The following is a 12,436-nucleotide window of genomic DNA, read 5'->3' on the forward strand; positions in this document are numbered from 1 at the left end:
ATAGGACTGTGTATCTGTTGCACATAATTAGGATCGATCAAGATATATGCTCGCAAATCAAATCGGAGCAAATGTCAGATTGCTTTCACTTTATGAGTCTGATTTTTTTGAACATAGAAGTTATACGTTAAAAAAAAGATATCGCGTACTCTTTTTACAGAATGGTCGCTGCCCATCCCAACTTCCAAGTCGACACGTCTGTTGTACATCTGTGGCATATCCATGCTGTAAACAGTTGAACGTGGCAATAGTTCCACTTAACCGGTATCCGGAGCCTGGTTCCGATTCCGGTGTGTTGTAGACAACTTCCCAGTCTCCAAAGTAAATTGATGATTCACTACAGGGCTCTAAAAATGAATATGATTATATTTTCATTCTAAAAACGATGGAATGCAAAATAGGAATCTCTATGCAGGTTTTTATCTGGCATCATACTCGATTGTTAGATCTGTATAGTTATTCATATAAATCATATGAATAATAATTCACAAGATATGTGCTCAGTTTGATACAAAACATATCAAAATGGATCCAAATGACTGAATCTTCTGGATAATGACTCAAGCTCTAAATGTACATGTTTGCTGTGAGATGTTTAAATAAAACCGTCACAAAAATTAGATTCTTACATCAATATGTGTATCTGTGTGTACTTTTGGTCGTGTGGTGTCTTTTGAAAGTTTCTCAACTCATAAGATGACAACATAATAACACATAATAAATGTTTGACATCTTCAAGCCAAGTCAATATTACTGAGTATAGAACATTCAACCTTAAATACGATATTTATAACACGAGGATTCCATACAGTATTTGCCAAAGTCAGTTTCTTCGTTGGATTTTGTGTCACGTTTAGCTTGCATACACATACCTTCAATACACCTTGGTGGTTCATTAGTCCAGATTCCTAAATCACATGAACTTGAGTTATGGTGGCTTTTGTAGTAACCATTGTTGCACGTGAACGTTGCGGTGGTATTTTGTTCCAGTGTTAGGATTATTCGTGAATTTAGTTTATACCCTTACTTGCCCGTTCTGCATGGCAATCGTTGGGCATGGAACTGGTACAAATGGAAAAAAAGAAACTATGGTAAAAATGAAATTGAAATCATCACAATTAGGAATAGTAGGAACACGTATTATTTTACAATTAAGAATGGAAGGTTTGTTTCCCATTAAACCATCATAGAAAGGACAAAACATGATATAAATACTGGCTCTGGTAAATGGGAAAATGAGCTATAAATAAATAATATATTCTGTGCAGCTATAGAAAGTCTAAAACTCGTTCTCATTACCAGCCTTTAAGGAACAGACATTTATTTTTTTTATAATTCAGATTTTTTTCTCATTGATAACGCAGTTGATAAAGCTCAGGACAATATTATTTTTAATTAAGTTATTTCCTACTCTTCTCGCATGTAGGCGTTGGAGAAGACCACGATTGGCCGCCAAGTCTTCCGTTTGATTGACAGGTTGATTGAAATGGAGCGCCTTCTGGTATTCTATACCCTCTCCTACAGGTAAATGAACGAATTGTTCCTGCTGGTTTGTATCTGAAGTGAGTACATGATATACCCTCAGGATGACTGTAATGCACTGAAGTTACATCGTCTCGAGTGACTTGAATTAAACAACCGACTAAAAGAGAGATGAAAAGAATATTTTTTTACTAAATCGTTGAAAACTAGATGTCAAATCACCCTTGTTACTTCATGAGAAGTTTAATATATACTCTCTCTATTTTTATGTTAAACTAAGAAAGTAATCAGAAGTATCTGATATCCGAAAAATGTTAGTGATTGTTCGGGAAAAAAATGCTGAGAGAAGAGCATGAAAAGTAACGAGGTCTCCCATCTACGATAACATGTACCTCACATCCTCCATGAACAGGAAGCAGGTATTTGCTGATAGGTTCTATCTGATTGATTTCATGTTCTGGTAGAGAGACTTGATAAAATGTTGCTGGAAATATATGCGTAAGTTACAGGCGGTTTAGGAGGAAAATCTAATATCTATAATCAATCCCTCCTTTTTTTCAAGACTAATTTAAAAAATTAACGAACGAAAAATAACTGGGAAATTATAAACCAGGCAATTATTGAAGTCAGTGATGAATAGAGAGATACGTAAAAGGTAGGTAAGCAGGAAGTAATGGGATCAGTTCTGATGAAAACTTCAAGATTTGAAGGAGGGAGATTCTGGTATCCAGCGGGAGATAAATGTCGACTTCATGAAATGCATTGTCTTACAGCCTTACTTCAGACAACTTTGAACTGACTTTGGAGAACACCTAATGGTAGAGTTCCGTACGTGTACAGATTAAAACATGATCCGGTACTCTCTGATTGTAATATGCCCAGTTGAAAACGTACTTTTGCATATTTGGAAAGAAATAAATTGGACATAAATATAACACGTGAATGTATGGTTACCTGCCTGGGTCAGGTTTATACGCACATTATTATTATCCATGTATAATTAGGGTAATCAAAGGATGTTAAACTCTGTTATTCTCTTAGTGTACTTACGAAGACAGAGCGATTCTGGAGGTGGCATCTATTCCCCATTTATACATGTTAATGGTGATATCTGGCATTTAAAATATCCGCTATTACATCTGTATGTAAGACCATATCCATCGACTTTAGTGTCCCCATCTCTAACATTGTCCAGCCATCGTCCATAGTATGGACGAGTGGGCACAACGCAAGTAGCTGTATTTTAAAACAATAACATTCAAATACAGTTATGTACAATGAAATTAATGCATTAACATATTTAGTAGACACTTTACTGCATGTGTTTAGTACAGAAATTTGTCAAGAGAAAATACCCTTATAAATGTTTTAAGCAGTCTATTGAATAACGAAAAATATCACGAAAGAGAGATTACTTCTTTTTTTGCAATATTCGTCTGGTGAAAATATTTCTCCAGAAATAAGAAAATGCAAGTTGAATTTCGCGCTGGTAAGCAATGGCTGATATAAACATTCAAATATTATGACACACGTGTCCTTCTGTGTTTCATAAGGTGTCCATCCTGTCCTATTCACCATTCAGATGATTAAGGCTGAAAGTTGTTTCAATAAAATATTCATCAAGATGCACAAAATTTTCCGACGGAAATTGAAACTAGACCCAATTTCGTCAAGAAACGTGTTTAATGTAAATGAAAGTTAAAAAGAACTGAACACACTTAAGCCAAGCTTTGTAGTTCATATATAGTATTTCAAATTATCGTATTAAAAAAAAATCCACTGGACAACGTGTGACGTAATCAATTAACACGCCAAGTAGGGTTCCATTTTTTCTAAATATTCCATGTAAAAACAATGTGCAGGTTCCATCCAGATGGCTCTACTTGGACTAACATTTCCGTATTTCTCCACCAAGTAGATTTAGAAAGCATACAGTATCTCAAAAAGAACATTAGCCATGACCCCAAATTGTTTCAACAAAGTCACATTAAAATATCCAGCACTTCATGCGCACGATGTAAAGGTCAAACATATATAAATTAATGAATGACGATTCCAATTATCACATGAGTGCTTTAACAAATTCTTTTTTATGAAGCCAATGTATACAAACTGTACCATTAACTTTTCATTAAAGTGGTAAAACAAAAATAACTTGTATATATATATATATATATATATATAAATAAATATATATATATATATATATATATATATATATATATATATGTACAATATACATTGGCCAGTTTTTAAACCTAATAAATATGAGGATGTATATTTCTAAGTTACTTCAATAGCTTTAACGATATTGCAATGCCATGTTTGTACTATGTGTTTTAAAGAAACACATCAACGCAAATCGGAGGGATGTTAGACCATTGTTCATTCGAGTTACATGTTACCTCGTTGAGGCCTCTTAACACAAATTAATCTTCACAGAAGAAACACACGGGACCCTGGAGGATATTCTGGTAAGGATTGATCGGAGCGAACATTCGATCGTACGTCTGGAACTGCACACCTTATTTCTTTGTTCAAAGGAAAGAATAAGCAAAATGTTTTGGAGTCATTTCTACAAGATTTATGTATTTACTACATGTTGTGTTTGTATTTAAACAAGTGTTGGTATTACAGGCAACGCAACTTGAAAAGCATTCCATTCTTTTAAGTAGACTGCTGGATAATAGGTATGGAAACTGCGCTAGTACTGTGGATAATAAAGGATTGTCTGGTGGCCCAAAGAAGTTACCTTAAAAATGATAAATCATTTTCCAAACATGCTGTTAAAGTATGAGAACGCTAATGTTGCGTTCGACAAAGAAGTGATTTTTAATCGTTAAGGATGGACATTTCCAATATGATTTGAACAGTACAGTGACGTCATCTACGAAAATGCAGATTGCGACATATCTCACGCTCCGTACGGTACCTACAGTTATCACAACAACCATTTGTATACAGATTAATTTTTTCCTTAATATTCGGTGAAATTTCTTATAAATTAGATATGTTTTCAAAACCTCTTTAAGCCGCCATATATATAGTAGATCGGTGGTTTGGAGGTCCTTGTGAAACGCAAGATAAGTTTTAACAGCAGACTCTTCGTTGCTTATACATCGTGCTATCCAACTCCAATGCGAAGAATGCTCGCATGTAGGCTACTCTAACGTTTACATTCGGAAAGTTCTGCGAAGCCTAAGCTTTTCGGTACTGCATTCTGCTCTGACATCGATTCCTGCAAAGTTTCATTTTTCGGTGTTCCGAATACTTTTAAAGTTTCCTTTTACAGTAAATTTGAGCCGTGAATTTTATGTCAGCGATTTCGAAGAACAGTTTATGAACTGTGGTATGAGTGTGAGAGTTCATTATGTGCAACGCTATACGTATACCAACTGGGCATGGTACAGTAGGCTATATACGTTCACGATATGTACGTTTATATAATAGGCTATCACATGTGCGTTTACATGTGATGGTGTATTTGCTGCGGAAATAGGAGAATTAACTTGAAGTCGCTTGTTTTGCCTATTTGCCAGCACTACGTCAATCACCATATTGAAGCTTTCGAACAAACGGTACTTTTGGTGAGAAACTAGTGAATTTGAAAACCAGATTTCTATAATAAGAAAATGTCTAATGGGGACATTTTTTACATGTTTAGAAAGAAAAATGTTTAGAAATTATGACTACAAAGACAATGTTTCAAAATCTTTCACCAGACAATTCCTTTCGTAAGAAACTAATAAAAATACTGACAATCTTCAAAAGCGTAAAAATACGTAAAACGTGGTTAAGCATACTCTTAGACATACAATGGGAAGGCATTTAAAACAATAAGGAAACTTAATTGACAATTGGTAATTTTTATCACTTCAAACCAGGGTTCGCAGGTTTTTTTCCGGGGTGGAAAAAACGCAGAAAAAAACATTTTTTCCACTCGGAAGAAATAGGTTTCTTCCAGTTTCTTCCGGACAAAATGGAAGAAACACATATTTTTGGGAAAAACTGTTGATAAAGTTTCATAACAACCTTCAATAATTTCTAACTATGTAATAAATGGACAAGAAGCAATATAGTGTCATCTAGGTAGTCTATATCTAGGTCTGGAGCACATGACCTGCTTCCAACATATACTGTACACAATATATATAGTACTAGGCTACTAGCATCGGGCAACTCAGGGAACAACTATTGGCAAGCAATATTTTGCAAACCAGAATGGTCCTGATTATAGCCCAGTTCTTATTTAAAAAATAGTTTCTGAGTGGAGGGGCAAGTGTTCCCTGGATGCAGTATTTTGGATGAATGCTTGGAATCGGCAGTTATCCCTGTTCTAAGACTTTTCTTCAACCAAGTAAGTATATGTGATATAATTATTAGGTCACCTGTAGGCCTTTTGCCAGATTAATTCATTGTAAAATGTATATACACAGTATGTATGGGTGTGTGTGTGTGTGTGTAAGTATGCGTGATTACACTTGAGTGTTATAAGTTGTTGAGTTACACTAATGGTGTTTTGTGAGATTTTGACTCAAGACATTCACGAGGGTTACAGATTCGACTGGAAGTTGTAGTGTGAAATGAAGGCTGGCTCGTGGACAGCTGTGTTTAATAGTGGATATTTGTTCTTTTTTTCTGTTGGAATGACAAATCCTCCTGTTAATTACAAAATGTAATTTAGGGAGTTGCACAAATTAAACTGTTGCCTAAATCTAACAGATATTGTTCGGCTATTTTCCTGGTGTTCATTGTATTAAATCCTCAGTGCATAGGCCAATCCAGGTTAATCATTCATACAGTATGGCCAGTTATGCAATTCCGGTTGATGGGGGGGGGGGATTACGAGATGACAAGTAGTCCTTTAATATTGTGATTATAAGCAAACATCTTTTGATGTAGAAAAACAAACCCCAAATTATAACTAAAACAAAAATATCATTTTTTGATGGTTTCAATGGTATGCACTTCAGTCAGATGGTGGTAAACCATTTGTATCTTTATCATGTATGTGGGTTGTGCTGCGTATATGCCAATTTTCACAGGTTCTTCCAGTTTCCTCCGCAAGAAACTGGAAGAAACCCGGAAGAAACAGGTTTCTTCCACGTCCTCGGAAGAAAAAGGTTTCTTCCGGAAGAAACCGAACTCTGCTTCAAACTATCAGTGCGTTATTATTGAATCCAGAATATCGATGACGATCATTTGATGACGAGGATGACGATGACGAGGATGACGACGAGGATGCATTTCTAGACATTTAAGGCATAAATTATATCTAAAGTTATATGTAAACGCTTTTCATTCATTTTTTTGTGGCAGAAATGCAACTAAGGTCATTCTCACAAAGCTGCCTTGGATATTGTACGTGCTATATATGTGTCTAACCCTCTCTTTTGAAAAACATTATACTTCGTCTTGAAGGACAACTTCTAGGCCAAAATTAAGTGTAAATGTGTTGAGACCATTCACGATACACTGCTATCAATGTAAGTTATATTTTGGTAGCATGTAGCTCAACCGAGGCTCAACATTTAAAGTGACTGACTAACTTAGTATTAAAGACTACCAGGCACACCAGTAAGTGGGTTCTTTGGATGCATCACAAACCAGTATAATTTAATATGATCTGGAACTATCATTCCACAGTATGAAAACGCACAAACCTTTGAGGGTCATGTGTTGTGCTCACTGATGCTGCTTAGATATTATTTAACCCTATGTCATAACTCGCAAAGATAAGCATTCAGAAGAAAATAAAACGCCACTATAACGGGCATTTGCGGTAAATGTGAGAATAATTGCTTAAATTTGGACTATGACAATTAAAGACTAAGATTCTGCATTTGATAAGTAACTGAAAACGCAAAGACATTTTTTATTGGCAGTGCGATAACAAACTATATGTTCTCACCTCTGCATGTTGGCGGTGCTGCCGACCAACTCCCGTTTGCCAGGCACCTTATTTCGTCGGCACCTTCTAGGATGTAACCAAGATTGCATCGGAAAGCCACTTCACTACCATATGAATAGTCATAACCAATCTTTTGGCCATTGAAAGGATTTTGGACAGATGGACATCTGATAACTAACAAAACGGGAAATAAACGTGTCAGTGATTTTCTTCTCTTATCAAGAGATTCATATAATGAGAATTGAGTGCCCTATTTGGGACCTTTCTATATGAGGCCATAACAACAATTTAACCATAAAAAAGTAAATTGTTCATTCACGTTATCATAACATCACAATACATAAAACAGCAGGGGCGATGTTATGTGACGGCGATACCAGCCCACCAAATAAATTTGTTTTCAAAAAATGGAGAATAGAAGATTCCGGTCATTTCCGGGAAGTTTTAACTTGCGGACATTTATTCTTTGTGCTTTAAAATCATGGAGAGATATCTGAAAATGGTGTGGCTTCCAGTCGATATTCATAGCTGGTAGGGCACCTGCTGTTCATGTCCCACAACCGTGCATCAGTAATAACTACGTTGTGTTCGTAACACGGTAACATGTGACAGGTGGGTCCAGTAGTAACGGACAAGATATGAGTATCGGGTGCACTAGACCACACCAATGTTCCTTCTTATAGTGGGCTTTTCCTCCTCATATATCAGCAGTATTCCCTCAATCAGGAATAACCTGTTGTATACCTGTGTACAGTGTACAATCTGTCACCAGTATTCCCTCAATAAGGAATAACATCGTATATGCATGTGTACAGGGTACAATCTATCAGCAGTATTCCCTCAAAAAGGAATAACCTCGTGCATGCCTGTGTACAGTGTACAATACATCAGCAGTATTCCCTCCATGAGGAATAACCTACTGAATACCAGTGTACAGTTCTTGATTTATCATCAGTGTTCCTTCAATCAGGAATAACCTATTGTATACATGTGTACAGTGTAAAATTTATCAGCAGTGTTCCCTCAATCAGGAATAACCTATTATATACCTGCGTACAGTGTACAATCTATCAGCAGTGTTCCTTCAAGCAGGAATCACCTATGGTATACCTTTGTACAGTGTACAATCTATCAGCACATTCAGCAGTATCCCCTCAATGAGGAATAACCTCGTATATACCTGTGTACAGTGTACAATCTATCACCAGTGTTCCCACAATCTTGAATAATCTATTGTACACCTGTGTACAGTGTACAATATATCAGCAGTATTCCCGAAATCAAGAATAACCTCTTATATGCCTGTTTACAGTGTACAATCTATCAGCAGTGATCCCTCAATCAGGAATAACCTAGTGAATACTGTTACGTTGGAATGCTAGAGGTCTCGATAATTAACTTTTAACGAGGCAGAAGCCTGGGTTCGTTTCTGGGAGGACCACAGACAAATTGACAAGTCTAGAGAATTTGAATGAGAACGTTAACTATATTGAACAATAGAGTTTGAACCAACAACAACAGGTTATTACAAATATATAGACAATTACTTACAAACTTAACAAGATAGGATACACTTTAAAACACGCTGGTCTCTTCCAACGGCCTTGATGACGACGAATCTCGGTCCGTTGTACCGCGAAATTCACTGGTCCTCGACGAAGTTTATTGCGATCCCAGAAACAGCAGTCACCTTCTTTCCGGCGATGCTCCAAAATAGAAGACGGACTTCCAGCCACAATCGAGTGAGGCACAAGTCGAACTTCTCGCCGACTAAATATTACCAGAGTCAGTCCAAAATGAGCTTTATAGCCACCAACTCCTGGCGTAACGAACTTCCCCATCGGAGACAGAAATTCTTCACCTTCTCTGAAATAATGACTGGAACACTGTAGTTTCACAGCAAAGTCCTCTTCAAACTTCTGAATGGAAGTGTAGAATCAATCTTGGCATCGATATCCCAATCCCTCAGAAACTACTGGCAGTTGAGCACTGACGATATATAGTAGTATGGTATAATATATGTCGCCGCTTGTATTCTTTCACAAACTGAGAAACTTTCCGATCTGGGGCGGGTTTTTATACGATTCGCCATGTCAAGAATCATCTTGATCTTTCTTGATACACCTGTGTAACAATTCGACCCAGTTTCCCGTTCCCGGAAGTCCTTTGCATATCTCGCGAACATTCCAGAGAATCCACGAAGATGCGTGCACAGTGTACAACGGGATTTCACGTAAACCGACGGGAACCGAGACCAGCGTGCCATTATAAGGAATATACCAGAACAATCGTGTATTGCTCATTACATAAATAACATTCCCAAATATTGATTTGTCACGTAGACCATTTCTAATACTTTCTATATCATAAAACATTAGGTTCCTCACTAGCAGTGACTAGCGTTAGGCTACAATGGGCCCTCGCAACAATACAAGTGTACAGTGTACAATCTATCAGCAGTGTTCCCTCAATCAGGAATTGCTATTTATATGCCTGTGTACAGTGTACAATTTATCATTAGTGTTCCCTCAATCAGGAATAATATTTAATGCCTCTTTAAAGTGTACAATTGATTGACACAGGGGGGGGGGGGGGTAGTGGCTCAAATTCCAACAGGATGGGTGTTAGAGCCAGAAAATTCCGACTACTGCCTAGTAACCCCCCCCCCCCCGCCCCCCGCGCTGCTCTTCAACGATGCGGTCAGTGTCAGTCAGACACCCCATCTTTTGCGAGTGCACCTTTCAACTGTTTCGATACCCTTGTACCACTGGCCCTCACTTAACGCGGCTACATAGACTTCTTACTACAAAAGCAATGTTACTGTAACAAAGGGGAAACCTACCAAGGGGAAAATTGCCAAAACTTACAGTGCTTTTTCCTAGCTCGCTTAATATTATATTCTTTGCGATAGGGGAGGGGCGGGGAGCTATTTATCACTCAAATGATTTTCTTTTCAATTTTTCACTTCATTCCAACTGAGCATTTGGGATGAAGTGAACAATTTAACATATTGCAGAAAAATGTTGAGTTGACGAGATACGATAAGTTGTCAATTAAACATTTCGGCGGAAAGGTTTAAATTGCTCAGTTGGAATGAAGTGAACAATTGAAATCTTTTCAGAAAAGTGTTGAATTGACGAGATAAGAAAAGTTTTAAGTAATCATTTTGCAGAAAATGTTTCCATTGCTCATATTGAATGAAGTGAACAATTGAACGTTTTACAGCAAAATGTCCAATTGATAAAAAATGGTAAGTTGTCTATTAATCATCTTAAAGAAAATTGTTTAATTGCTCGGTTAAAAAAACTGAGCACTCCAAAACAATTTACTAAAAATGTCAACTTAAGTTTTTCTTATGTTGATGGCACTTTTAAACTTTCCTAGATTAGCATTGAATGTTTAATTGTATTCCATAGAGACATTAGGACTATATATCCTGAACTTATTTGAAGCTAGCGAACAGGGTCAACCCATCCAATAGCAAACTTATTACATGAAAAATAAACCGAATTGAAGCTGACGAACGCTTTACAGTGGTTCTATTAGACATTAGAGTATTCAAAATCATACGAAGTTTTGTACGGTGGAGTATACGGATCGCGAGAATTCGTGTCCATGTCCATAGGAATCATTTTGGGAAAGTCACTTGTGATATACTTTTAGCAATGCTAGAGGGTGGAACCAATACCGATTAACCCCTCACGACATACTGCATACTATCTACACATTTACATTATTTATTTGTTAGAACATCTATTACTGTTCAACTCTTTTTTCAATTGCTTCAGCAATCATCCACGTCGCAACATACTAGTCGGAATAAATGAAAGTCCGCAGTCACATACGCATGGTCGATTACCGAGGCAATCATTGTGACTTGTACAAGTTTTCATACAGCGTCTATTTTGTCTTGCAATCTCTTCTTCGTTACGTACACACGCTTCAATTGGAAGGCGAGAAACATAACTTCATTCATTATATATTTATATCTCATCGATTTATCGTAATATTCTCTCAGTATTAGGTATTATTATCAAGAAATAAATGCATGTAAATTAAGGGGCAAAAATGTTGCAGTCATAGATTTGTATGTTATTAGTAAATAGTATCAAAACATACAAACATACCAAGGGCGTAGGAACCGGGGGCTGGGGTGGGGGGCGCCAGCCCCCCAGTGAAAAATGTGGAGGGGCGGAAGTATCATTCCGCTCCCCCCCCCCCGCTTCGCAAGTCAGAAAACCCCTTTTTCATTTCCAAATGAGAACAAAATCTCATTTGGAGCACCAAATTGCATCTAAGGCCAGGTGAAAATACAAAATTAAGTTTACAGAATGGAGTGGGTGTGGAAGTGTGCTATATTGCACCAAATTGCATCTGAGGCCACCTGGAAATGCAAAAAAATCCAAAGGGGAGGGGGACACCCCCTCCCTTAGACCCCTCCCCCAGGCCGGCCATCAGTTTTCAGCCCCCCCCCCACTCAAAAGTACCTTCCTACGCCACTGAAACATACAGTGTTAGGTCCCTATCCCTGAGTTCATTGCTTTGAGCAACTGCCTAAGTGATATTTTCTTTTCAAATCATTAGACTTCCGGATCGATACTGAGGTTAATACCAAATGTCAGTAAATCCATGGCAGCTGAAGTGTCTGCTAGGATCACTTAGACATGTTGGCGCCATGAACGCCATTATGCACGTCTCATTCTAACTAACCAATCATACCTACTTTTCAATATCATTATTGAATATTCAATATTAATCAATATGCAGTTATATAATATCAATCATCATAAACTTTCAACAACAAAAATGTTGCGCTGTTCAATTCAGCTTATGGGCAGTTGATTCTCTGCGAATAGCGTTTGTGTCACATAAAGTTGTTGCCCACCAGTTGTGTGTTCATTTCTCACTATTATCATTCCAACACGATATCGTCATGATTCACATTAGCTAGAATCTCATGAACTTGTGTTATTAACATAACTAACGTATTTATATAAGTTAGGCTAAGGAATGTCAACTAGCAAAGGTCAAGGTTGTATTCTT

General features: G+C 37.2%; 2 protein-coding genes across 19 annotated transcripts in view; both read right to left on the bottom strand.

The window, feature by feature from the left end:
- Positions 1–12,436, bottom strand: part of LOC139964060 (sushi, von Willebrand factor type A, EGF and pentraxin domain-containing protein 1-like) — a 495,975-nt gene that overhangs the window by 136,536 nt on the left and 347,003 nt on the right. The window lies entirely within an intron of this gene.
- LOC139964065 (protein lev-9-like) overlaps positions 167–12,436 on the bottom strand; it is a 79,962-nt gene continuing 67,692 nt past the window's right edge. Inside the window, exons 8-12 of the mRNA XM_071965420.1 lie at positions 7,394–7,567; positions 2,533–2,718; positions 1,412–1,642; positions 873–1,062; positions 167–347 (exon numbers count right to left, since the gene is read on the bottom strand). Of these exons, the coding sequence (XP_071821521.1) occupies positions 2,561–2,718; positions 7,394–7,567 (332 nt within the window). The 3' untranslated portion in view covers positions 167–347; positions 873–1,062; positions 1,412–1,642; positions 2,533–2,560. The remainder of the gene's footprint in view (positions 348–872; positions 1,063–1,411; positions 1,643–2,532; positions 2,719–7,393; positions 7,568–12,436) is intronic.

This window comes from Apostichopus japonicus, chromosome 22 (assembly GCF_037975245.1).
Source record: "Apostichopus japonicus isolate 1M-3 chromosome 22, ASM3797524v1, whole genome shotgun sequence".
In the NCBI taxonomy this organism is placed as follows: Eukaryota; Metazoa; Echinodermata; class Holothuroidea; order Aspidochirotida; family Stichopodidae; genus Apostichopus; species Apostichopus japonicus.